Genomic DNA, 27,189 nt, shown 5'->3' on the forward strand with positions numbered 1-27,189 from the left:
AATGCTTAAAGTGCGTTCCTATGTTATTTATAGTATCGCCAGCCATACAGGCAGGTATGCATGCAGCGCTGGGTAGTTCCAGTCAGGATGCTCCTACATATTATACAGAGACACATTCTGACTTTATACAGTGAATAAAAGGTACAACTACAGTATATATTGGGTTTGGGGGTATTCCCCTATGAACAATTGAAGGTTTTTGACTTAAAACTATGCAATTTTACATCATTTTCGACCATTATTATTACTTATTAAGTTAATAATTATTCTATTTATCACAGTCTTCGTCTGAACATTCAATTCTTCTGGAAATGTTTGCCCCGTAAAATCATATTCTATAAATCAGAAGAGAACACTGTGATTAACAGCAGTTCAGATTAAATAAAATGTTCTTACCAACACAACCATATGAATCTGGAGTGGGTAGGTGTCCTTCAAGGATCCTTTCATACCCGGAAAACACAGGTGCAGCCTCCAGTACCTGAACCAAGTGATCCATGGGAGTCTGGTTTATATTCATAATGATCTAAACAAAGATAACACACAAACAATATTCATGGTGAAAAGATAGAAGTAGGTCTCTTACTGCAGTTAGCAGCACATGAACTAAAATATAAAGCAAAGGTTGACAGTGAGTAACCATTCCTTTCAGGTTGCATAACCCATATCAGGGTGGTTGTGATTTAATGGTTGGTATATGTAGAATCCTCCAAGACAAAGGGTCACGTTCAGAGCAGTCTTAAGTCTATTGCACATTCCAACATCACCATTATGCAGTCGCTGCTTTTTATCTCCTAAAAGCCCTTTGAAGATGTTTATCGTCCTCTGAATAGCCGGTAAAGGAATCTGATTCAAATAAGTAGTTGCGCCATGTTTCAGTTACGTCGTTGTATCCATCACAAGAGCCTGCATGTTCTATAACAGTAAAGCATACTGTATGTCATTAATAATGCTTCACCTATAACCACAATCTGTATCTGATGTTTACAGATGAACATCATTCTTACCAAGAGGGAAAACACAATGGCCAAAGGGTGAAGAGGTTAACCTATAAAACACAAAGACAATGAAGAGTAATTGTTTTAATGCCTTCTTAAAATTCTTCACATAATCTAATCTAATAATCTTTATATGCAAGACGATTACAGAAATTATCTCAATGCTGAACTTCTGATGATGTTGTTGACAAGACGTATTCTCAAAATATAACTAAATTATAACCACAATTTGTTCATACTGTGTACAGTATTCTTTTTAAAACGTAATAAACGTAATTATTTGTTATAACATCGCTCCATCTGGTTGAAAAATGAAAAAGCATATGTATCCTTATTTTCTGTCACTCTGCGGGCAGATCTGAATCCAGATACAGATAATAATAATAATAATAATAATAATAATAATAATAATAATAATAATAATAATAATAATAATAATAATAATAATAATAAAAATTGTGCAGCCCTAGCAGGGTTTTATGAAAGTATATAGTGTTCTCTCATTAAATTGAATGTAATAATGCATTTGCACACATTATCAGCTATATGAAACATGAATTAACCCATCGTGACAGGTCGGACTCGACCAAACATCAGTCACCATTGTTTAAGCTTTGCATGTGTATCCAAAAACTGTTTTTACAAGGTTGGACACCAATGCAAAAAAACAATGCAAATCAACGTATGTGTGGTGGAGAGGATTAAGTGTAACACTGCTCACGTCTTTACACGACGAGGGAACATGAGAGGCGTACTGCAATACATTTACAATTAGTTGTGGTTTCAACAGAAAGACGAGCTGAGCTGTACAAAGTGAGAAATACATTTATGGAGAGATTGAAAAAACAAATTTGAGATGAGACATTTTTGTCTACAGTCCAGAATATGCATTATTTTAGGTGTACATTAACTATTCTTTCAGTGTCCTGGTATTCATATATCAGATAGATGTATTTATGTTTGTAGATAGAAAGAAGTGTTTTTTGATGATACTAATGAATTCCCCACAGACATGACAAGAAGACAAATGTTTTATTTGAACTTAAATTGATTTAGGTCGAACCAAATCACAAAAATAAATTGGTTATGGAAATTGTTTTAAAAAGTAATGTTGCTGCAGACTAAATGACCATGGCTTGGATATTCTCCCTGGGTGTTTTACTTACAGTGATGCATAATAATCGGATCATCTCGTATCACATATCAAAAATCAACGTTTCTCTGAAACCAACATGTATAAATGTGTCATAGTTTACAGAGTGAAACACCTCAGGAGAGAGAGAGTGTGTGCTTCACCCGTCATGTCAATTTGTCTTGTAAAACTGTAACACAGAGTGCATCTCAGGCTGTATGTAAATAAGTAACTAATCCCTGCAAATGCAAAGGAAGAAAAAAAGACTGACGTATTGCGTGAACATCTTCCTCGCCTCATCTTGTTTACTTCAGTTTTAACATCCAGTGTAAATGCTGCAGTAAGATCAAGTTGGTTGATACACAAAGAAGGGAAGAGATTAAAGAGATAATTTCTTTATTCAGAGAAGATAAAAAAAAAAAAAACACATAAGAGAAGATATGTAAAAGTAAACATATGAAAATATATTTCAAACTGCTCATTTCAATGGTGAATTACCAACAGGTAAACGTCTTCTTTACTGATTGGGTGATTTGATAATTTGATAATATACATTTTGTTTTCAAACGACCTCTGCACCCTGTAATGCATTTAAATCATCAGGCCTGCAATAAATACTACCTCTGTTAATGTTTTTTCCACCACAATATACATATATAAATAAATAAATAAATAAATAAATATGGACATAAACATGATTGTCTCTTTTGTTTATTTATTTATTTATTTATTTATCATTACCTTGATGCTAGGTGGAGTTGTATGGAGGACAGAACCTGCCAAAATCAAAAATAAATAAATGACTCAATTAATAAATATGTCCTTAAATGTAGCAAACATAATATTAACAATAAATAGTCATTAATTAATTGATAAAATGTGGCATAAATTGATATTTCTGTTTTATTTCCTTCTTCCGTTATTTGTCTTTATATTAATTCCCTTATTTATTTACTCTACTGTTTATTTTTCCCTTTTATTTATTTATTATGTATTTATTTACCTTAAAATGTATTTATTTTTGCATTTATTTCTGCATGTATTTTTAAATGTATGTATTTATTTATTTTTCCATTTCACCCCTTATTTATTTCTGTATTCTTTTCTTTACACAGTTCACACTTGGAGTCGACGTTTGACCTGTATATTTAGAATCATGATCTCCAGTGGTCACAGTGAAGAACTGCAGCACTACAATTAAATAAATGGCAAGTGTTAATATCAATAGAAGAATCAATATTGATTTAAATACAAACAACTCGTGCTAGATATGTTCATATCAACGTCAAGGCTAATATATAGCCCCTGTTTGGGGAAATAAATAAGGGGTTAAATGCAAAGGGAAAATTGTGCATAAATAAATAAAAGAATAAATTAATTAATACATTTAAAAATACATTCAAATATAAATGAAAAATAAATGCAAACATAAATCAGTTTTAAAATGAATAAAAATAAATACATAATAAATAACTAAAAGGAAAAATTAAACAGAAGAGTAGTTAATAAGAATTAATATAAAGTCAAATAAATAAAGAAGGCTAATATATAGCCTTGACATGGATATATATATAGTTAAGAAATCAATTATTATAAAATAAAATGCTCTATTGGTTACAATAGAGCATTCATTCCTTTAATGTTTGTTACAGCTCTTTGTTTATGTGCTTCTTTTGTATGTAAATGTTTTTAATGTTTTCTGCTGTTACTATGGTTACTGTCATTTTGAAAAAAAAAAAAAAAAAGCTGGTTTACCAACCGCCAATAAACACCAACGAAGAAGAAGCAGAAGCAGCGGAACCAACGGGCTGCTAGGAACCAATAGCTTCTAGTCTACGTTTCTTGACGTCTATTTATACGAACGGAACCATCCAGAGGCAGTCGGTGGGTAAATAACATGTAGATATGTTTTAATACTCTAAATGTTTTACATCTGAGGTTCATCTCACAGAAACAGCTCGAGAGTTAGAGTGTCTAGTAACCGTTAGTTAGCTGCTAGCTGCTAGCATTAGCTGCTAGCTGTTAGCATTAGCTGCTAGATGCTAAACTGCTGTTTACATGTTAGCATTAGATGCTAATCAGATGCTAACAGTAACAATGGACTCTAGTGTTTAATGTGTCAGCTCGCTCAGTTCACCACCATGCCTCACAAACATGCACATTTACAGCCTGTTATTAACACAACTCTTCTTCTTTATAGTGTATCAACAAGCCTGAAGCAGTTAATGTGTTAGTAAACCCACAGAGAAGAGCAGCTATGACTTCACTGGTAAGATTACACTCAGCTACAACATACTAAATCTCCCTGTTAACCCTCTGAGGCCCACAACAGAGACGTTCTAGTCTCCTTTAGGGGGTTACATACACACCATACAGACCATACAGACCATACACACCATACACACCATACAGACCATACAGACCATACACACCATACACACCATACAGACCATACAGACCATACACACCATACAGACCATACAGACCATACACACCATACACACCATACACACCATACAGACCATACACACCATACAGACCATACACACCATACAGACCAAACACACCATACAGACCAAACACACCATACACACCATACACACCATACAGACCATACACACCATACACACCATACAGACCATACACACCATACAGACCAAACACACCATACAGACCAAACACACCATACACACCATACACACCATACAGACCATACACACCATACACACCATACAGACCATACACACCATACAGACCAAACACACCATACACACCATACAGACCAAACACACCATACACACCAAACACACCATACACACCATAACACCATACACACCATACACACCATACACACCATACAGACCAAACACACCATACACACCAAACACACCATACACACCATACAGACCATACACACTATACACACCATACACACCAAACACACCAAACACACCATACACACCAAACACACCATACACACCATACACACCAAACACACCATACACACCAAACACACCACACCAAACACACCATACACACCATACACACCGACCACTGACAATAACTGCACTATACTGTACACCAACTGTCTATCAATACTACTCAGGTGCAACTTCATTCCGATCACTGCAATATCATAGTTCCACTTGTGCAAATATGTTAATAGTCTGTTTATTGTCAATACTGTATATATTGTTCCAATTTTTATATTTCCGTCTATTTAAATTGTTCATATTTTATACGTCTGTCTACTTTTGTTTTGCTTTTTGCACTGTGTTGTATCTTGATTTTTGTTTTTATTGATGTTTTCTATTCTTTATTTCTTTAACCCTCTGAGACCCACAATAGAACTGTTTTAGTCTCCTTTAGGTGGGTCTCAGCTTTACAGTGATAGCCAATTTGTAATAGTAATAGTAATAATGTAACTCAAGACTGTTTAGGGACCCCAGTATGCAGAAATATTCTAACACACCATTTTAGAATAGGAGAAAATAACATTTACACTGCATGTGATTATCATGAAGTGGGCGTGTCTGTAAAGGGGAGACTCGTGGATACCCATAGAACCCATTTACATTCACATATCTTGAGGTCAGAGGTCAAGGGACCCCTTTGAAAATGGACATGCCAGTTTTTTCCTCGCTAAAATTTAGCCCGTGCGGAGACAAAGCCCTTTAAATGCAATTGCCTGAATTGGTTTGTCTTACAGGGGAGCAGCAGTTCCACATCCACAGAATACACCGTGCGAGTCCCCAAGTGAGTAACATGGACTGACATGCAAATATCCACAGAGGGAAACGTGTCCGGACAAACCTTGTTATGTGTCTGTCGTTCTGGCAGTTTCTCTGCAGGGATGTTGCGTCTTTGGGTTTTCTGAAGGAAGTGATAATGAAACAAGGCGTTCAGAGCTTCTCAGTTATGTTTTGCAGACGTTTGTGTGACAGTAGATGGAATGATTGAATGTTAATGCTGATGTGGATACTTTAGCAGTGCCGTTAAAAGAGATGCACCGATCCGACTTTTAAGTCCCGATAGCGATACCTTGGCTTTTGGTATCGGCCGATACCGAGTACTGATCCGATACCAGTGATTAATTAATCAGCTGTATGCCTCACTGTGTGGAAGTGACTGGGATCATTGTATTATGTGTAAGGAAACATCAGGCTTGACTTAAACATTGTTTTCTTAACTTTGTAAAACAAAATGTAACAAATAAATACAAAGTTTTATTTTAGTTATGAAATTCAATTTTTATTTGTTATTAAAGTAATTAATCGTACACCAGTAACTTGGTAAAACATTTTTAAAAATGAACAGAATTTTGTATTTATTATTAAAATAATAAATTGTACACCAGTTATTTGGCAAATAATCTTCAAAATTAACTTTTATTTTTTATTTATTATTAAAATAATAAATCGTGCACCAGCAACTTGGTAAGAAATCTTCAACATTAAAAGAATTTGTATTTATTATTAAAATCATAAATCATACATCAGTAACTTGGTAAGAAAAAAAAAGAATTGCAGAATTCTTTATTAATTATTAAAATAATAAATCGTACACCAGCAACATAGTAAAAAATCTTCAAAATTAAAAGGAATTACAATTAAAGTGTAAACCTTTTTATTGCAGCAACAAATTGTTCAAAACTTAAACAGGAATTAAAATTCCTGTCTATAATGTATATAGTATATAAACATAGAACTAAATTGAATAGATCAGATCAGTGCATCCCTAACCGTTACTAATAGAAATTTAATTTATTGGGCTGCGTGATGAATTGTTTATACTATAGGTGGTAATGGGAATGTAGTTGTTTATCTGCATTAAATTAGTTATGATCTGGCACCTATAGGAAAAGGCAGGTAAAGATAATGACTTTTTGTTTGCATTTCTGTTCGTCTGTCCCGTAGAAACACCAACAAGAAGTACAACATCATGGCCTTCAATTCAGGAGACAAAGTCAACTGTTCAGCCTGGACACAGGTGGGCTTCACGTCAGTGTTTCTACACATGACAGATCATTTGAGCTGCACTCCCTGCTAGGTGGGGTGCAGAGTCCTTGCTGAGAGAGATGAGCAGTGTGATTTACCCTGAAAAGAGTACAGAGAGAAACTTGATTCAGCAGCCATGTGGCAGCTGCCAATTCTCCGGTGCTTGCTGTTGTTTCCCTTTTCCCTGGTGTTTTTTTGGTTGAGTTGCTGAGTGATCAGAGGGTTATTCAGTTCACCTGTTGCGCAGGGTGTGGGGACTGGCTCTTAAATGATAGTTGAGAGCAGCTTGGTGCATTCCCCTCTTGGCCAATCAGGGTGTAACGACGCCCTTTCTGTAGGGCTTAAAAGAGGAGGGAAACTGCACACCCAGTGTCATTCTGATCTCTCCTTCACTCAATGCAACATGTGTTATCAGCTTTATCAGAAACTCTGGTCTGTTTTGGGCCCTTTTGGGATTCTGTGATCTTTGTGTTTTGTTTGTTGAGAGTGTTGACTCTCCTAGTTGGGGACCAACCAATTGGGTTACCTGCACTGGGACGTTTAGGTACTATTTGTGCAACGATCTGGCTTGCCTTACAATAGCCTAACGCCTGCAGGCTGTATTTTTGTATTCTATTCATTTGTTGATTTTCAATGAAACCCTTTATACCCATTTCTTTTAGTGTATTTTATTTGGGAAAACTTTAAAGGAGGGTAAAAGGAAAAACACAAACCAATATTTCAGTTTCCTTAATTGTTTGTTAATATAGAGGCATTTGTTCATTATTATTATTAAGAAGGCATTTTATTTTATATTATTATGTGGATGGGAACTGTTTTTCAGTCTTCTGACTGAACAACTAAAGTCTGGGGAACTCAGTACCGCCACATAATTGGCAACCACGAAGGGACACGTAACACAAAGCATAATCTTTCAATAAAGAGATTTAGTTTTGTGTCCCATCTTCTGATATCTATTTAGCAAGTGTATTTGAGTGTATATTTCTGAAATGTGTATTTGGAGTGTAGCTTGACTATTAGTCCAAATAATTACTAGTGACTATCCATCATGTCTTGGTCCAAGATCCAGACATTACAATGACCGCATTTGAACCGTCGCTTGCGGAATTGGAATCCGAGCTTTCTCTAAATGTTAGTTTGGATATGCCTGTAGTTGGGCAGGAGGTGCACTTACGGGATGATGATGATGATGATGATGATGATGAAGAGGGATGGGTAGATGCTCCAGTAGAACCACAATTGTCTGTGGACACTCATCCTCTTTTGGCTTTAGAGGGCTTATTACTTCCGCCTTCATCCCCAGTTCCTCCCACCCAGGAACACTCAGATTCGGATTTAGTCATTTTTGCTAATGCTGTAGAGTCGATGAAACTTGTGTTTAAAAATACAGTGGATTGGCAGCGTGAGTGGCTGTCAAACATTTCAAAGGGCATACCCATCGATAAAGCTCTAAAAATGTGTACTACTCTCATAACAAATGTGGTGGAGAAAGCAAGTAACCATTTGCTCGCAGAAGTAAGGGATTTTGGTTCAAAGTGCATAAATGCCATTCAGTGGAATGCACAACAAACACAGTCTGAGTTCCAAGAGTCCCTGATTACTGATCGTCAAAACTTGATGACCTCCATTACATCCGCGGTCACTGAAAACAAAGATGTACATCTTCTGGTGACCGAGGTGCATACATTGCAACAGCAGATGGGTTCAGTGCAGGCTACCCTTGAGTCTCTTGTGCGTCAACAGTGTGCACTCAATTCTCAGGTCAATTCAATACATAAGCGAGAGGAATGGGTCCTTAAAGAAGCAGTCACACCTGTTGCAGTTTCGTCTCAAGCACACACATATCCTGTTTCTCCAGTTGTTAAAAATGTGGTTTTGTTGCCTACCTCTGCACCTGTGGGAGTTCCTTCAGATTGCTCAGGAGCTGCTGCTCCTAAAGCCTGGAGCACACAGCGCGCTTCATGCTCGCGTGACGGCAACGTCGCGTGTTGTTTTTTATTTCGGCGTCCATGTTAACAGGTTAGAGTGGACACACTGCCCGCATGAGACACACGTCAGACGCGCGTCAGACGCACGTCAGACGTGCGTCTATTTTATAGAATAGAAGGCTCGCCTATTTTACACGCTTGCCGCTTACCTCTCGGCTGCGTCTCCCAGCAGCAACAGACAGTGAAGGTGATCTATTGACAGTATATGAACATCATACCAGCAAGATTACTACAGTTTCCATGTCTAGACATCTGTAGAATATGTCACTGACCATCAATATTTTACACTTCCTATCTAGATTTCAAAATAAAAGGCCTCTAGCGTTTTTAGTGCACAGAATCATGCATTCGTTAACACAATGCTTTTATTCTGAAATACTCTAAATAAAGCAGTGGTGTACTTGCAGGTTTCCATCAAGTTAATATAGTACAGGCTTTTAATTTTGTAAACACTGTAGTAGTCATAGCAGAAACCCTACATATGCTATAAATATAATAGACTGGGTTAATAGGTTATAAGAACATCAGGTGATGGGCAGTATTTTTCGATGCGCTCTCTCTCTCTCTCTCTCTCCCTCTCTCTGTCTCTCTCTCTCTCTCTCTCTCTCTCTCTCAACAAACACCACGTAACCTTATTGTTCTTTCTTTTAGAGGTGTTATTTAATTTTTTTAAAGATATTTAATAATAATTTTCGTTTTCTAAAGGTTAACAAATAACGAAACTGTTTATTTTGCTTTGTTTTATAATAATAAAAAAAAAAACACTTTACTTATATTTATCATTCTGAAATACTTAAGGTGTTTTTCTCCATCAAGGCGCAGTTCAGCAACAAGGTGGTGAAAAGCTCCAAGTTGCCTGAGATGTCGAAACATCAGCATTTATAATGTAAATTGCTGTCCCGCCCCAGATGTAAATTAAGTCGTTTTCGATAAAAGCCGCAACCTGGAATGCTGTAGAACAGGAACCCGAAACCCCCTGGAAATGTTGTTTAAAACTGTGCCAGTCAAAGTGAAGAGGGATTGCTGTAGGCTCTCTCTTACTACTAATGTATTTATTTATTTTTTTGTATTAATATATAGCCCACAGAAATCCCTCTTCACTGTCAATGAAGAGGGATTTATATATATATATATATATATATATATATACATATATATATATATATATATATATATATATATATATAGCCCATAGAAATCCCTCCTCACTGTCAGTGAAGAGGGATTTATATATATATCCCTCTTCACTGACAGAAAAGAGGGATTTATATGGGCTATATATTAATATTTATGTATGAATTTATTTGCTTGTTTTTAATAATATTTACAAATTACCACACAGTTCTTACCCTTTTTTGTCTTAAATAAATATAAATCACATTTATTATGAAGTTAAATGGCCATTAAAAGGCAAACTCTATGTAGAAAGAAAGGGCTGTCAGCAACAGCAAAAACACAGCTGACAGGTAGCTCCGAGACGCTCCCGAGACGTGGGTAACTCGCGTCTAGTGTGAACACCCTAGGTGGGCATGACGCGGCCACGACGTGACGCTGCCGTCAGGCGAGCCTGAAGCGCGCTGTGTGGCCCCAGCGTAAGGGTGAAATTTTCCAGGATGATGGTTGTAGAGTGACTGATGGCAAACTTCCAATTAAGATGTTTTTCCCTTGCTATGGCGGGCCTCAGGATGAGAAAGATCCTTTGGTGTATTTGCAAAGATGCAGTGACTTCCTGTCTCTGAAACCACTTACTCATGGTGAGATCCTAGCGACCATGAGAAGTGTATTGCATGGTTCTGCACGTGATTGGTGGGAGACTGTTAGGGAGAAAATCCATTCATGGGAGGAATTTCAGAGAGCTTTCCTATCATCTTTTCTTCCCGAGGACTATGTTGATGTTCTGGAAGAACAGATTCAAACCAGGGTGCAAGGAAGAAATGAGTCACTACGAGACTTTGTTTTCTCCTTTCAAGCACTTATCAAACGTTGGCACTCTTCGGCCACAGATGATGAGATTTTAAAAAGAATATTGAAGGCTATGAATCCCTTTCTGGCATGTCAGCTCCGTGGTCGGGTTACCTCCATAGATGAGATGATCCGCATTGGAAGTCAAATAGAAGTAGATTATGAAAACCAGAAAAGGTACAGGAGAACTCTGAACGAATCTCACAAAGCTAATGGTACAACTGAAAAGAAGGTTATAAAGAGACCTGAAATGGTTTTGTGTTGGCGTTGCCATGGTGAGCATGCACCAGGGTTCTGCCCTCAGTTTCATGTCTTCCCAGGTAGCTCAAAATACAGTAGACAGCAAAAGTCAGAGTCAAAACAGACTTCAGCGTCCAGTAAAAAAGGTTCCATGGCTACTGTTGCTAGTCAGCCTGCAGCCAAGAACTGCCAGAAGCAAAAGTCTACTAGTGTGGTGGGATCTCCATCTCACCCGCCCACTAGTCTAAAACAGTTGGTTGTGCCCATCACGGTACGTCAGCGTCATGGGAAAGCGCTTGTGGACACAGGTGCTACTTACACTTTATTGCATGTGAGTCTGTGGAATAAGATCAAAGGCCCCAATGAGTCCCTTGTATCATGGCAGGGTGGACCAATGTATCTTGCGAATGGCCAGCAAGCAAATCCTATTGGATGTAAAGTGCTGGAGTTCAGCATGCATGGTAACAGTTGGTTCGTACCTACCGCAGTACTGGATGCAGATGTGTTGGTGTATCCATTAGTTCTTGGTTTAGATTTTATGAGCATGAGTGGGCTCCAGGTCAACGTCCGGGACAAGGTATATTCTTTTGCTGGTGATGACACCACCAGGGTTTTCCCTTTCCAGCCTGCCCTGTGCCCTAGCGATGGTTGGGGTGTTCTGAGTGTGAGCAGTGTTGCTTTGTATACTACCTTAACACCTACATTACCGCTCTTGCCTGCCGTTAGTGATGACTGGTGTAACCTAGCTTGTATTCCTAAAGGTGATGACTTACTCAGTCTGCTCCATACTGCTGCGGAAGATGGTTAAGGAGCAGATCGAAGAGATGCTTCAACAGGGTATCATTCCCATTCACCATGGGCATCCCCGATTGTAGTGGTGCCTAGAAAAGATGGTGGAACACCCCGATTTTGTGTTGATCTCCGCCGTGTTAATGAACGTAGCGAGGGAGATGCCTATCCTCTACCAAAGATTTCTGAGATACTTGAATCTCTGGCAAGTTCAGCTGTGTTCACCACCTTAGATCTCAACAGTGGTTATTGGCAGGTAGAAATGGACCCGGAAAGCCAGTACCTCACGGCATTCGTCACATGTTTTGGATTATTCCATTTTCGGGTTATGCCTTTCGGCTTGAAGGGAGCTCCAGCTACCTTCCAAAGGCTAATGACTCAAGTGCTGAGGAGCTGCCTAGGAGAGTGCTGTATGTTGTACTTGGATGACATCATAATCTATTCCAAAGACGTCCAGAATCACTTTCATGACGTCCAGCGAGTGTTTGATTGCCTTCAGCAGGCTGGCCTTACACTCAATATTAAGAAATGCCACTTCTGTTGTCCCGAGCTTAAATTCCTGGGTCATGTAGTGAGCAAGGAGGGAGTGCAGGCAGATCCAGCAAAGACAGAAGCACTTTGTGACTACCCTGTGCCTAGAAACCTCAAGGAAGTTCAAAGGTTTTTGGGTCTGGCTGGATGGGGTACCACCGTTATGTCCCTAACTTTTCAATGATTGCGGAGCCCCTGAATGCACTGAAAAAGAAAGGAGTCGTGTTTAAGTGGTCAGAGGGAGTGTCAGAATGCATTTCAATGTCTTAAAGACCATCTGACCTCTCCTCCTGTCCTTGGTCACCCTGATATGTGTAACACATTTGTCGTCTACACCGATGCAAGTTCTACGGGTCTAGGGGCAGTTTTGGCTCAGAGATCGAACACTTCCTCTAGAGAAGAGGTTATCGCTTATGGCAGCCGCTCTCTAACAAGGTCAGAGCAAAATTACTCCACGACAGAACGGGAATGTCTGGCTGTGGTGTGGAGTCTGGAGAAATGGAGACACTATCTGGAAGGGAAACCTTTCGTTGTTGTCACTGACCACTCTTCGTTGTTGTGGGTCTTTAACACCAATAAAGCTAGCTCCAGGCTTATACGCTGGGCACTGCGTCTGCAGGAATTTTCTTTTACGATTGAATATCGTAAGGGTAAGTTGAACAACGCACCGGATGCTCTGTCGCGGGCCACTGGTCCGGCCTCCCTTGCATTGTACACTCGTTCCCTGACACGGGATGAGAAGTTTGTACCTTTTCCTCTGACTGATGAGGATGTCTGGAAAGCCCAGAGGAGTGATCCAGACATCCAGAAAATATATCAGGCACTGCTCACTGATGACAAACCTGGCGGTGAAGCAGACTCCGGTTTTGTCATTTTGGAGGATACGGTTTACAGGAAAACCAAACATCTTGACCGTGGTGACCTATACCAGGTATATGTTCCACAGTCACTTCGTCCAGTCGTCTTGCATGCATACCACGATAACCCTTTGAGTGGTCATTTTGGACGATATAAGACCCAGCAAAGGATTCGTGAAGTTGCATACTGGCCGAAAATATGGACAGATGTCGCAGAATATGTAAGATCTTGTACTATTTGTCAGAAATATAAACCTGAGTCCAGGAAGCCTGCTGGCTTGCTCCAGCAGACAAAGGTAACGGAGCCATGGGAAATGCTTGGTTTGGACCTCATGGGCCCTCTGCCTCGTAGTTCCCTGGGAAACACCCAATTACTTGTTGTGGTAGATTATTATAGTCGTTGGGTTGAGTTGTTTCCTTTACGTAATGCTACTGCTTCCACAATCAGCAAATGTCTGCGGAAGGACATCTTTACACGTTGGGGTGTCCCAAAACATGTCTTATCAGATCGGGGACCTCAGTTCACATCAGAGGTTTTCAAAGAGTTGTGTGATAGCTGGGGGGTTGTCCATAAACTCACAACTGCCTATCATCCACAGACTAACATGACTGAGCGTATTAACCGCTCACTAAAAAGCATGATAGCTTCGTATTTTGGAGAGAAGCATAAGAGTTGGGATCGTTTCATACCGGAGTTGCGTTTTGCCCTGAACTCCGCAGTCAATGAAGCCACCGGCTTTTCCCCAGCTGAGTTGCTGCTTAGAGGATCTTTGAAGGGACCTTTTGCCAGAGCTTTTGAGCCCTCTTCTCAGGTCCCACGTGCGCTGAAAAATGTCCAAGCTCTGGTAGAGTCCAATCTGGCACAGGCAAAAAGGAAACAGGCTCATACCTACAACAAAAACAGGCGACATGTCACATATGAAATGAAGGATAGGGTCTGGATGAAAGCCCATCCCGTCTCCAAGGCTTCCAAAAATTACACAGCTAAACTGGCCCCACGATGGATTGGTCCGTACCGCATTGTTGAGCAGGTAGGCCCTGTGAATTACAGGATTGTGCGTGAGGACACCGGAAAGGATCTAAGGGTGGTTAATGTGTGTGATTTGAAGGAGTGTCGCCCAACCTCTGTTGAAGTGGAGGCTCAGGAGAGAGAGGCGGTCATGCGCATTTTTCTGGACAGTGACACTAGTGATGAGGATGAATTTATGTTTTTTTTGTGACATTGTATTAAAGGTAAATAACTGTCTAAAGGATGTGTGTAAAACACCTTGGAGGCGGTGTTTATTATATGGGGGAGGGAGTGTGGCAGCTGCCAATTCTCTGGTGCTTGCTGTTGTTTCCCTTTTCCCTGGTGTTTTTTTGGTTGAGTTGCTGAGTGATTAGAGGGTTATTCAGTTCACCTGTTGCGCAGGGTGTGGGGACTGGCTCTTAAATGATAGTTGAGAGCAGCTTGGTGCATTCCCCTCTTGGCCAATCAGGGTGTAACGACGCCCTTTCTGTAGGGCTTAAAAGAGGAGGGAAACTGCACACCCAGTGTCATTCTGATCTCTCCTTCACTCAATGCAACATGTGTTATCAGCTTTATCAGAAACTCTGGATTGTTTTGGGCCCTTTTGGGATTCTGTGATCTTTGTGTTTTGTTTGTTGAGAGTGTTGACTCTCCTAGTTGGGGAAACAAGTTAAGTGCCAACCAATTGGGTTACCTGCACTGGGACGTTTAGGTACTATTTGTGCAACGATCTGGCTTGCCTTACAATAGCCTAACGCCTGCAGGCTGTATTTTTGTATTCTATTCATTTGTTGATTTTCAATGAAACCCTTTATACCCATTTCTTTTAGTGTATTTTATTTGGGAAAACTTTAAAGGAGGGTAAAAGGAAAAACACAAACCAATATTTCAGTTTCCTTAATTGTTTGTTAATATAGAGGCATTTGTTCATTATTGAAGAGGCATTTGTTCATTATTATTATTAAGAAGGCATTTTATTTTATATTATTATGTGGATGGGAACTGTTTTTCAGTCTTCTGACTGAACAACTAAAGTCTGGGGAACTCAGTACCGACACAGCCATAGCGACCATCTTTCAGTTTTACATGTCTAAACATCTCCCTCACCGTTCCCAGGCTCGTATGGAAAGAGACATGAGTGCTCGGCGGATATACGGGGACGAAGAGGCGGCGGATGGTGCGGCCGGCAGTGAGTTTGGCAAAAAGCAACGTGAGGAAGCACGGCGGAAGAAGTTTGGCATTGTGACGCGTGAGTTCAAAGTGGAGGACCAGCCCTGGATCCTCAAGGTCAACGGCAAGGCCGGCAAGAGGTGGGGAGAAAGACGCTTCTTTACCCTCTGATTCACTCGCATTTAACCAACGTATCTCTTTTTCAACCTGGTTAGGCTCAGAGGGAACACGCATATTTACGATGTAACTGAAACTGACCCTCTCCCTCTGTCTGTGCACAGGTTCAAAGGTCAAAAGAAGGGCGGTGTTACAGAAAATGCTTCCTACTACATCTTCACACAGTGTCCCGATGGAGCTTTTGAGGCTTTCCCCGTCCACGGCTGGTACAACTTCGTACCGCAGGCCAAGCACCGAACTCTCACTGCTGAAGAGGCTGAGGAGGAGTGGGGCAGGTGAGAGGAGGGTGGGGGAGTTACAGGGTGGTGGAGGAACAGGGTGGGGATGGAACAGGGTGGGGATGGGAGTTTTGTGGTAAAGAAGTACTTAGTTGACCCAAATGGTGCCGGTTTGTCCAACACTTTAAACATCAAGACATTCCCCCTCGTTTTACAGAAGAAACAAGGTGGTGAATCACTTCAGCATCATGCTTCAGAGACGTCTGCGGGAGCAGGAGCGCGGTTGCGAGGATGACGAAGACGAGAACGATAAGTCGGGGAAGAAGAAAAAGAAGGGGGGCGGGAGAGGGGGAGAGCTGCGCATCCACGACCTGGAAGACGACCTGGAGATGAGCAGCGATGACAGCGACAGCAGTATGGGGGACGGTAAGAAGAAAGAAACAGGATGGGATTCAAAGCTCCTTTATTCTACCTTTTCCTTCCCTCTGTCATCATCATGTGATTTTCCTTTTTTTTCATTGGACAGATGGAGAGGGCAAGTCAAAGGCGAAGAAAGACACAGGGAAAGGAAAAGCAAAGAAGAAGAAGAGAAAGAGCAACGACAAAGAGGCCATGGAGGACAGCGATGACGGAGACTACGAGGGTCTGGAGGTGGATTACATGTCAGATGAAAGCAGGTCAGATACTTTGCGTTGTTACACACCAAGGCTCTCTCTTTGTGGACACTGTACGGATGTCTTTGTTGGTGTTTCCTCTTTTACTAGCAGTCATTTTGTTTTCCAAAAACAGTTCAGATGAAGAACCGGAGAAGGGAAAGCTCAGCAAAGGAGAGGCCCACCCCAAAGGTCAGACCTTCTGCTGCTGAACGTTACTCATCTGTTATTTATTGAATATGGAAAAGAAGACAATGATTTCAGTGTTTTGGACTTATTGGCTTTACTAAATGAATGATTGGTATTCTGACTATTTTCCTTTGAAATGCGTGTCCTTTATAGGGATCGACGAGGCGTCTGAAAGTGAGGAAGAGAGTGAGGAGGAGAAACAGAATGAAGAGGAAGCGAAAGAGGAGGAAGAAGAAGAAGAAGGAAAGAAAACCCCGGTCCAAACGGAAAAGAAGAAGAAAAAAGGTGAAGACAGATGAGGGTTTTGAATAAAATACATATTTTCATGAGCGGTGTTAAATGTTAAACTCCCTTCTGCTCGATGCACAAAGACACGTGAAATGATGTCGAGTGAGTTGTCTGGTTTTTGTGTGTCACAGACAGCAGCGGCGAGTCAGAGAGCTCAGACGACAGCGACATCGAGGGAGAGACGGCCTCCGCTCTGTTCATGGTGAGTAGAGTCTCTACTCTGTGTGTGGCTGAATCAATAATAAACACATGTCTGGACATTTTACAGTAGAGGCTTTGTTTGATCAATAATGTAGATTTTACATTTTTTAGATGCTTCTTCTTCTCATCCTTCTTCTCCTTCTTCTTCCCCTTCTTCTCCTCCTTCTTCTTATCCTTCTCCTTCTTCTTCTCCTTCTTCCCCTTCTTCTTCTTCTTCTTCACCTTCCTCTTCTTCTCCTCCTTCTTCTTATCCTTCTCCTTCTTCTTCTCCTTCTTGCCCTTCTTCTTCTTCTTCTTCACCTTCCTCTTCTTCTCCTTCTTTTTCTTCTTCTTCTCCTCCTCTTTCTTCTTCTTCTTCCTCCTCCTCCTTCTTCCTCTTCCTCCTCCTTCTTCCTAGGAAATCTACCTTCTCATGCATGAAAATAAACCAAACATATTCACTTTCTGTCTGCAGAGCTCTTACTGATTATTTTTGGGGTGAATGAATGTGTGACTGGTTCTGTATTTACGTTTTTGTAATGTTTTTCTTTTTGTTCTCATCAAACGTCTCTCTCTCTCTCTCTCTCTCTCTTTCTCTCTTTCCGTCTCTCAGAAGAAGCGCACGCCTCCTAAACGTGGAGGTCGTGGCTCTGCAGGCAGCTCCAGGACCGGCAGTCGCCCCGGGACACCGTCCATCGACTCCGCCATCACCTCCAATACACTCCGCGCTGCTGCCAGCAAGCTCGAGCAAGGTTTGTTTGCTCATACGCATATTAATGTGTTTATATGTGACACGTTCAAAAGTGGCCATAACAACTCTGAAACTTTTCATTATTCCATTCCAACTAAATCTCTCTTTCCAGGAGGTAAGAGGCCGACTCAGGGTCCTAGCACGGACTCACCAGCTGCCAAAAGGCTGAAAATGGAGCCCAGCAGTCAGAGCCCTGCTCCCTCTGGGAAGAGTACTCCTCAGCCCCCATCGGGCAAATCCACCCCGAGCTCAAGGTACCTGACTGTTACCAGACTTTGCTTATTTTCAGGTGCATGCTTGTATTTTGGGTTTCTACTAGAACATGTTTACATGTTTACTAAAAAATCGATTCACCTATGTATTGCAATTTTTGAAATATATTTTTTAATGCCAGAATCAATATATTTGCTTCATCTGAGTCTATGTGGAGGTAGAAGGAAGTTACCGCTTTTATTGTGGTAGTCTGAGTAATGTGACGTCATATCCGTTCCGTATCTGTCAACCAAAACAAACCTCAGAAAGTGTAAACCGTTGGAGGGTCAGCGTGGATACGACCTGCACCCTCCCATGTTAAATCCAGCGTGGTAAACACTACACATCCAGTAAAGGATGGAAACACTTTGGGTTTCACACATTGACAGGAAAAGCAGAGCTAAAGCTGCATGCTAACTCTGTCACGGACAGGAAACGTTTTCATATGGCATTAACGTTGCGGTCGAGCCGGCCGGCGCTCTCATCTCAGTGGTCAAACGGGCCGACGATACGACTTTAGAGCACCCAGATACTGACATTTATGTTAAATACATTGAAACGGCCCCGATGGAGCTGACCATGGATGGATAAAGAGAACGGAGCTGTCGGGAGAGCTAGAGACCACCTTGGAGAAGTTAGAGGAAGTAGACACGTGGGACTACGTCCGCTTTTCAAAATAAGGTCTACATACAAAATGCATCTATGGAAATAAGATTGATTGTATTATATTATATTATATTCACCAGAAGTATAAAACATTACGTGTTTCTTATAAATTAAAAAGAAAATACCACTAATCTGTGATTAAAATGTCTTTATTCTTTGATTTCTGGGTTGCTGGATAATAAATTTACTAAATAATTGCTGACAATGATCCTGATATATTTGACTTCAGGACATCTCTGACTACATACATGCTGAAAATCAAACATTTTTACTCGATTCATTTAGATATTTTCCAAAATAAAAGTCCCTAGAAGTGTCTGATTCAACTTTTTCCCTTCATAGTCTAGTGTTAAAAAAAGTTAACAAAAATCACAATAGATCTTAATATCGAATCACAATACTTCACGATACATATTGAACCAGCACCCAAGTATCGTGATGGTATCGAATCAGGAGATGTGAATCATCCCAGCTCTGATGTTTACATCCCAATGTTCAAACAAACTCTGCAGATCTTTTACATGCACAAACAACTTTATAAACCACTAAAGGAAAAAGAATAAAAGCATAATAGGTCCTCTTTAAGTTATTTAATGATTCTGAGATTACTGTGAAACTAAAAGACAGTTTTAACGAGGTGTTTGTGAACAGGGTTAAAAACTGTCTTCTTTTCTGCTCGTCTACTCGTCACAGTGATGTGCAGCTAACGGAGGAAGCGGTCCGGCGCTACCTGATCCGTAAACCGATGACCACCAAAGACCTGCTGAAGAAGTTCCAGACCAAGCGCACGGGTTTGAGCAGCGAGCAGACCGTCAACGTGCTGGCTCAGATCCTGAAGCGCCTCAACCCGGAGCGCAAGAACGTAAACGACAAAATGCACTTCTACCTCACTGAGTAGCTGATGGAAGAGATGTATGGAGCGGCGGGGGGGTGGAGAGAATGGAGAAGGGAGGAGGAAATGAACTGGAAGAGAGGTTCTGTGTTCCGGTTGTGTTGTGACCTGCCACCGGATCAGAAGCTCGTTTATCAAGAAGTATTTAGTTAAGCATCCTGAATTTGTTTTTCATACCCCGGAATCTCACGTTAAAGAACCATGTTGATGTTGAGTGAAAAACAACTGGATTTCTATAGTTGTTCCTCCGTGTGTGAACAGTTTAACGTAGAACTTAACCAATGAAAACAAAAAAAAGTCTTTAACTTGTTTTTCTTAGGTAGAAGTTTTTCCAATAAAATGTTAAATCTGTGGTTGTGTAAGGCTTTACTCTTTTCTACTCCGTCCCTCGTATACACTTTGATTTGATTTAGTTTATTATTTATTCATTTAGAGGCTATAGTAGGTTCAGTTTTAGGGTTAGAAATAATAATAAATTGTTACTCTTGTTACTATTAATATTTTAAGTAATTTTACCTTTATTTGATAATCGTTAGGTATACATATTTGTGTTATTTTCATATTTGTATGCAGTTATTTAATATTTAGAATTTAATACTACAGTATCCATGGTAACGATGGAGCTGTAAAAGACTCTGACTCTCATGAACACTCAATAAAATCTATTCAAAGGCAAATAATATTACTGGTATGAGGTGATGTAATGTAAAAAAAAAAACATTCCCCAGTCTGAAATATGTTTTTTTAATTTAAATCTTCAGGTTCCAGCTTTCAGATGATGTATAACACTTCTATGTGACATCTACTGTTGACCTGCTATCTCCCCCTAAACACCCCCTGGACCTCCCTAAAGAAAGACTAGAACGGCTCTATTGTGGGTCTCAAAGGGTTAAAAACTTCTGTCCTCACTGGGACATAATAAAACAGGCTGTTTTGGTCTTGTTGAATTCTTATAAAAAACTTGAATACTTTAAACTTTAAAAGCTCAAATATGTGAATGATAAACTAGTTCCTTCCTGTGTTTGCTCTCGAGGTTTACTAGATGTGTTTTCAGCCTTAAGTACATCTACTTTAGTGTAGCATTGTGTACGTACTGTATGTGCACTTTTTGGAGGGGTGGAGTTCAGTTCACAGTCATTTGTTTGTGCTGTGTTTTGCAAGGTATTCCTTATTTGCCTATGACGGAGTGACGGATTACTATGGGATGATGTTTCTATGACTATATGATTATTACATTATGGTCCAAACGATGAAACTTTTGACAGACAAGTGTAGCTGAAATCTAATAAATTCCTTAAAGGTTAAAAGATGTAGAGGCTCCAGTACACTAGAGAATCTGTTCAGCGTTGTTTAATGTAAATCAAATATTGCACAGTGATAACAACTTGCTTGACACCAGAAGCAAAGAACAGTGTTATTTATCAGCTCCAGCGTTCGGTCACTTTATGTCCGGGCGATGTCGGGGTTGGCCACGAACCAGTCGCAGGTCATCTTTATAGCTAGAAGGAGAGAGACAACAAAAACAAGTCAAAATCACCTTCACCAGGCTGAGGGTGCATGCAAATATTCATTCAAAGCTCTCATTTGTATGTGAAGAAGCACAGACTAGTCTAGGTTTTTTTGGCACATAAATAAATTGACTTATGTAATGATGTCTCTTTATGCAACAGTGTTCCTGTCTGTGTGCTCTTCGTCTCATGTAGTGGGAAAGTACTGAGTGTTGACTTTTACTGGGACACTGTCTGAGTAAAACAACTCCTTATCTGTGCAAAACAACTCCTTATCTCACAGTCCCTGTTGTAGATTTCTATATAGTCACATTGTAATAATCTCCTGCAGTGCCTCTTCTTGCAAGAATAAAATACAACAAAGACATTTCATCTGTTTGAGATCCTTATTTCAACGTTCATTCGGATTCATCTTGGAATATTAATTGAATTTCCATTACACAAGTGCAGCACTTCTGTACTTCTTTGTCACGATGAAGTACAGTACGGTGAACTCTGACCTTCTTCAAGAGGTGTGAAGGTGAAGTCGGGTAGGTAGCGTCTTAGCTTGGCGTTGCTGGCTGTCTTCTTCATCTGGCCGTCAGACAGGGTGGTGTCAAACTGATGTTAGGGGGGTCAAGGAGAGACTGGATTTTAACTCTGCTACAGGCAGCGTGGTATGATTTCAATTCATATTTATTTAGAAAAATAAAGCCTCCTTTGAAAGTGGTTGCTCAAGAACAAAGATTGCTTTAAAGGGGAACTAAGAGACGTCTGTTACTCAGCAGATCATTTATTTTTAGGGGAATAAACTCCCCAGTACGAACACTCTAATAGTTCATTTATTTAAATCATTTTAAAGTTTTTTAAGTCTTTTTTTTCTGTGTACGTTGAAAGTTTTATTTTGAAATAATTTACCAGAAGTGGGAGTATGCTATAACATCTGCATTAACGCCATTTTGACTAATTTATTTATTTTATTTATTTTATTTATTTTATTTATTTTATTTCAATACAATATAATCGCATGATCAGATTTTTCATTACAATTCTACAAAAATATTTTACAGTATAAAAATAATATAAAAATATATTATAAATTATACAACAAATAAACTGTAACGAAACAAACAAAAAAGCCACTGAGAAACTTACGTTTTGTTTTTTTTCTGTGTACATTGCAAGTTTTATTTTGAAATAATTTACACTATAACGTCTGCATTAACGCCATTTTGACTTATTTATTTATTTATTAATACTTTATTTAAAAAATTCAATGCAATATAATCGCATGTTCAGATTTTTCATTACAATGCTGCAAAAATATTTTACATTATAACAATAATATAAAAATAAATTGTGAAAGGTGAATACAAAAAAAAATAAAAAATACAAAAAAACAAAACACTGATCAACTCTCATAGGAATGAACGGGGTCCCTTCTCCAACGCTGTATCCAGTTTTCTTAATACATCCATGGTGCATCCCGGGTTAACTAAAGTATGTCAGAAGTAAAACCACCTCAGTATGATGAACTGGTCTATGTAGGATCATAGTATATACAGGGGACTGTTGAAAGGATACGTGTATGTTGCCCTTGAAGTCCAGAGCCTTTGCGATCATATCCACGGCCTCTTTGATTGAGATTTCATCCTCTTCACCCACTGCAGAGAAATCCACAGTGACAAGAGGTGAATGAAGTGTACATATAGTTACCTCTGTGTCTCACACCTCACTTTATATCGCTCTCTAAGCTCACCAGAGAGGATGATGGGCTCAATTTCTTCATATTCTCTCAGGACCCAAACGATTAGACGACCCAAATCCTGAGAGCAAAGGATTAGCACAGACATTGTTTTATCTTAACACCGTCAGAGATAAGGCTGCACCGTTATGGCCAAATGATAATATTTTGATCAATATTGAGATCACGATTATTCATAGATTTTAGAGACAAAATATTTTTATTGCAATTTGACATTTATATAAACATGTTGTGCTACATTACAACTGTCAAAAATATTAAATATCTATCTATAGTGGTTATTTGCATAAAAACACAATTCAGATGATGAAATAAATGATTGTATTTATTTGCTTTGTATGTTTTTTTTATAAGTTGCTTAGAGCTAGCGTTAGGAAGTTAAACCGGTCCTATTTCTTATATTCTATTTTCTATTGCTGTGAAAACATCTCCTTCAAACATCTGGATTTATTCATCAAAAACTACATTTTACAAGATTACGTATAAATATTAAAATGTTTACTGAGTAGAGCTTGAACGCACCATAATGTAATTCAATAAAAACCTCTGTGAATTACAATATAATAACAGTCTGATTAAGTTAGTTGTTCCATTATGTTCCAAATACGGGTAAATTGTTGGCAATGGCGGGTAAAATCGTCAGGACATCCGCCACTTAGGCAGGCAGGGAAACCATAGAGAATCGTAGTTGTCCGAGTCCTTGGCATCTCATACCTCCGTGACTATTGATGCTTTCCAACAGTATAAGCACATACAGTAAAAACCGAAGGTCATACCAGAGAGTAGATGAACTGTCTTCTAGGAGCTCCAGAGCCACAAACGTTCACAGGAGTTCCTTCCCCTGTGAGAGAAACAGGAGGAAATAGACTTTTAATACCTGTGTTCTGTCTGTGTTTGTATGCGTTAGAGAGATGAATTAGTGCGTCCGAGTTAATCACTTTTGGCCGTGTACGTCTTGTTGACGAGTGCCGAAAGCACGTGACCATTTTCGATGCTGAAGTTGTCGTAGGGACCAAACACGTTGGTCGGGATGACGGCTGTGTAACGATGAGCGTACTGCTGAAAGTATGCCCTGTCCACACACAAACAGAGTCACTGTCAGACACGGCACATTTCCCTCTTTCAACACCTTCAACGGTAAACAGAAAGTTATAGTCTTTGTGTCATCATTAACCAGAAACGTAACCCCTCCTAGAGCTCCTTTGTGCTTCATGACAGTCACAAATGGACCTGGTCTGAAAAGCACCTGGCTCAGTGTACTGGATGTTTTCACAGTCAGTGGATTGTATATAGGCATGAAGCACAGCCACAAGTTAAATAAAAGCTACAAAAGACAGAAATAGAAACTATCCTTTCCTGGTCGGGTGCTGCCTCCGCAGCTCTTTGTTGCAGGATGAATGCATGTCAGATTGATCCCTGTGTCTACACCACACCTTTGTTTGCACTGCACAGCTGCTTACCTGTTCTGAACATCAATCATCCGTTTGGCGTGCGAGTATCCAAAATTGGAGTCGTGAGGCGGTCCGTTGTGTATCTATGAAAGTGGGGCAGTAAGTAAAGTAATAATAATTGTGCTTAATTACTTAATTACTGTCAGGGTATAGTAGCATTGAAGATTGGGATTGCCCTTCTTTGAAATCTGAGCCAATCAATGACAGATCATTTTTATTTTTTAATATAAATATAAAATATATAAACGAGAATAAAGTCATAATATTATGAAGTAGTAATTTTATGTGATATTACGATTTTCTTTCTCATAATATTATGACTTTATTCTCGAAATCTCAGATTTATTTATTTTTCCTCAATGTGGCCCTAATACTCTGTCGTACCATAGACCTACAACAATGATAAATAAAAATGAAGTTAAGTTATGACTTTATTCTCGTAATATTCCGACTTTTTTTCTCGTAAAGTTAACACTTTATTTTCGTAATACTACGACTTTTTTCTCGTAAAGTTATGACTTTATTCTCGTAATATTCCGACTTTTTTTCTCGTAAAGTTAACACTTTATTTTCGTAATATTACGACTTTTTTCTCATGAAGTAATGACTTTATTATCGTAATATTGCGACCTTTTTCACGTAAAGTTATGACTTTTTTCTCGTAATATTCCGACTTTTTTTCTCGTAAAGTTAACACTTTATTTTCGTAATACTACGACTTTTTTCTCGTAAAGTTATGACTTTATTCTCGTAATATTACGACTTTTTTTTCGTAAAGTTATGACTTTATTCTCGTAATATTACGACTTTTTTTCTAATGAAGTAATGACTTTATTATCGTAATATTGCGACCTTTTTCACGTAAAGTTATGACTTTTTTCTTTAAATCTCAGATGTTTTTTCCCTCAATGCGGCCCTAATTCTCCGTAGTACATTGTCTCTTTGGCCCTCACTGCATTAGACTTATATACTATATACTCAGACTATAAACTGTGTTACCTTCATCACAATGATCACATGTTTTGCGGCTCCAGACAGATTTTTTTTTCTTTTTTTGCCTAAAATGTCTCTTTTGCTAGTAAAGGTTGCTGACCCCTGACCTAGACTGAGCAAAGGAAGGTTTTAAATAAAGGAGAAGAGCTCACCATGGTCTCATCGATGGGGTATGTGGTTTTGTCGGGGAAGATACAACTGGACAGGCAAGACACGACCTTGGTGACGCCCATCTCGTGGGCTGTTTGCAGTACGTTGTCGTTGATTTTGATGTTGTCCCTCTGTGAAGGTGTCAGACTGTCATTACGGTTTAAAGGCGGTGTAGATATATTTTCCACAGAGCCCTCTTTTACAGAAAAAATAAAATACTATTTTCTGCAATTTGACAGCCGTGGTGGATCCGTCATTATCTCACCAAAAAGTGCAGGTTCTCCCTCATGTGCAGGTAGAGTCCTCCGACTTTTGCAGCCAGGTGGACGACATGAGTGGGACGATACTTCTCGAACACAGCCCTGGTCTGCCCGACATCTCTGTCCGGATACAGATTGGAAAAACATTCAGGTCTGAAAAAGGACTTAGGATGCCTGACGCATCAGTTACAGACTCATTTGCTTGTAGAAGAGTATGATTGAAGCGACTTACACAAGATCAGCATCCTTAGAAGAGAGGAAGAACCACTCTTCTCCCTCCAGTTTCCTACCTTCCCGCTGCACCACATGCTCAATGGCTTTACCCACCAGCCCAGATCCACCGGTCACCAGGACACGCATCGGCCCCGCTCTGATCTCTGACCCCATCTCCTATCTACAGAATTACACAGAAAATGCATAAATCCCATCAACATAAATACGCTACATTCATGTGCTCTAATAAAAGCCAAATTATTACACAAAGTCAGATATCATATCAACACAAATCAGGACAGATTCACAGGTAACATACAGGTGCTTACCTTTGTGTGTTAGAGGAAGCAAGTCTGGGGATCACTGGAGAGTTGTAGCCTACAAGAAGCACAGACTTGTTAGACTGCCGGTGGGCAATCCTGTCTAACAAGTTTATGAATCTTAAGTAGGTTGTTTTTGGCTTGTTAACCCTTCACTTTGGAGTGATGAACAGGCTTTAGGTGTGTAAGGTCATTTGAGACTCCTCCTACATGTTTTTACATGGAGAAGATGAGCTGCTACCATCTACTGGTCACGATTAGGGATTGTTGAACTCTTGTTTTTGTCAATATTCTTCTTCTGCCTCCTCGTAGGAAATCTGCCTTCTCATGCATGAAAATAAACCAAACTTTGCACATACAGTAGGTCCAGGCTTTGTGGGTCATTAGTCCTGATGATGCCTAAAGTTAAAAACAAATCAGCTGTACGTGCTACAACTTTGCAACTTCCACTAAAATGAATGAACATGCTGATGCCTTAAAGGATTAATGATGATGGACCGTCCTGTAGTTCTCATTTATCTTCCTTTTGTCATCTTCCTCCTCTTCTTCCTCCTCAAAATGCCCGGCCCCGACCCACAATGTATTTTAGATTTACCTTTATAAATGTAAAT

General features: G+C 39.6%; 2 protein-coding genes and 1 long non-coding RNA gene across 4 annotated transcripts; 1 reads left to right on the top strand and 2 right to left on the bottom strand.

The window, feature by feature from the left end:
• Positions 1 to 269: 269 nt before the first annotated feature.
• Positions 270 to 19,245, bottom strand: LOC119501985. Its single transcript, XR_005209983.1, has 4 exons — positions 19,236 to 19,245; positions 10,201 to 10,210; positions 9,404 to 9,406; positions 270 to 355 (listed from the first exon to the last, which is right to left on the bottom strand). It is a non-coding gene; the product is annotated as an uncharacterized LOC119501985 (long non-coding RNA).
• Positions 3,862 to 20,291, top strand: gtf2f1 (general transcription factor IIF, polypeptide 1). 2 transcript variants are annotated; one of them, XM_037792775.1, is made up of 14 exons: positions 3,862 to 4,014; positions 4,331 to 4,399; positions 5,840 to 5,886; positions 7,047 to 7,119; positions 15,620 to 15,813; positions 15,955 to 16,125; positions 16,286 to 16,494; positions 16,595 to 16,745; positions 16,858 to 16,913; positions 17,064 to 17,195; positions 17,330 to 17,400; positions 17,992 to 18,130; positions 18,242 to 18,383; positions 19,741 to 20,291. In XM_037792775.1, exons 2-14 carry the CDS (start codon positions 4,388 to 4,390, stop codon positions 19,943 to 19,945), a joined length of 1,602 nt encoding a protein of 533 aa, XP_037648703.1. In that variant the 5' UTR covers positions 3,862 to 4,014; positions 4,331 to 4,387; the 3' UTR covers positions 19,946 to 20,291. The 2 variants fall into 2 exon arrangements, with proteins under 2 accessions (XP_037648703.1, XP_037648704.1); XM_037792776.1 differs by having other exon boundaries at positions 3,946 to 4,018.
• Positions 20,292 to 21,273: 982 nt separating this feature from the next.
• LOC119501873 (GDP-L-fucose synthase-like) lies at positions 21,274 to 26,924 on the bottom strand. The gene is made up of 11 exons (XM_037792558.1): positions 26,588 to 26,924; positions 26,278 to 26,439; positions 26,051 to 26,165; positions 25,788 to 25,916; positions 24,652 to 24,725; positions 24,130 to 24,263; positions 23,968 to 24,032; positions 23,186 to 23,252; positions 23,011 to 23,090; positions 21,948 to 22,047; positions 21,274 to 21,438 (listed from the first exon to the last, which is right to left on the bottom strand). Exons 2-11 carry the CDS (start codon positions 26,430 to 26,432, stop codon positions 21,383 to 21,385), a joined length of 975 nt encoding a protein of 324 aa, XP_037648486.1. The 5' UTR covers positions 26,433 to 26,439; positions 26,588 to 26,924; the 3' UTR covers positions 21,274 to 21,382.
• Between the last annotated feature and the right edge of the window lie 265 nt (positions 26,925 to 27,189).

This window comes from Sebastes umbrosus, chromosome 14 (assembly GCF_015220745.1).
Source record: "Sebastes umbrosus isolate fSebUmb1 chromosome 14, fSebUmb1.pri, whole genome shotgun sequence".
NCBI classification, from domain to species: Eukaryota; Metazoa; Chordata; class Actinopteri; order Perciformes; family Sebastidae; genus Sebastes; species Sebastes umbrosus.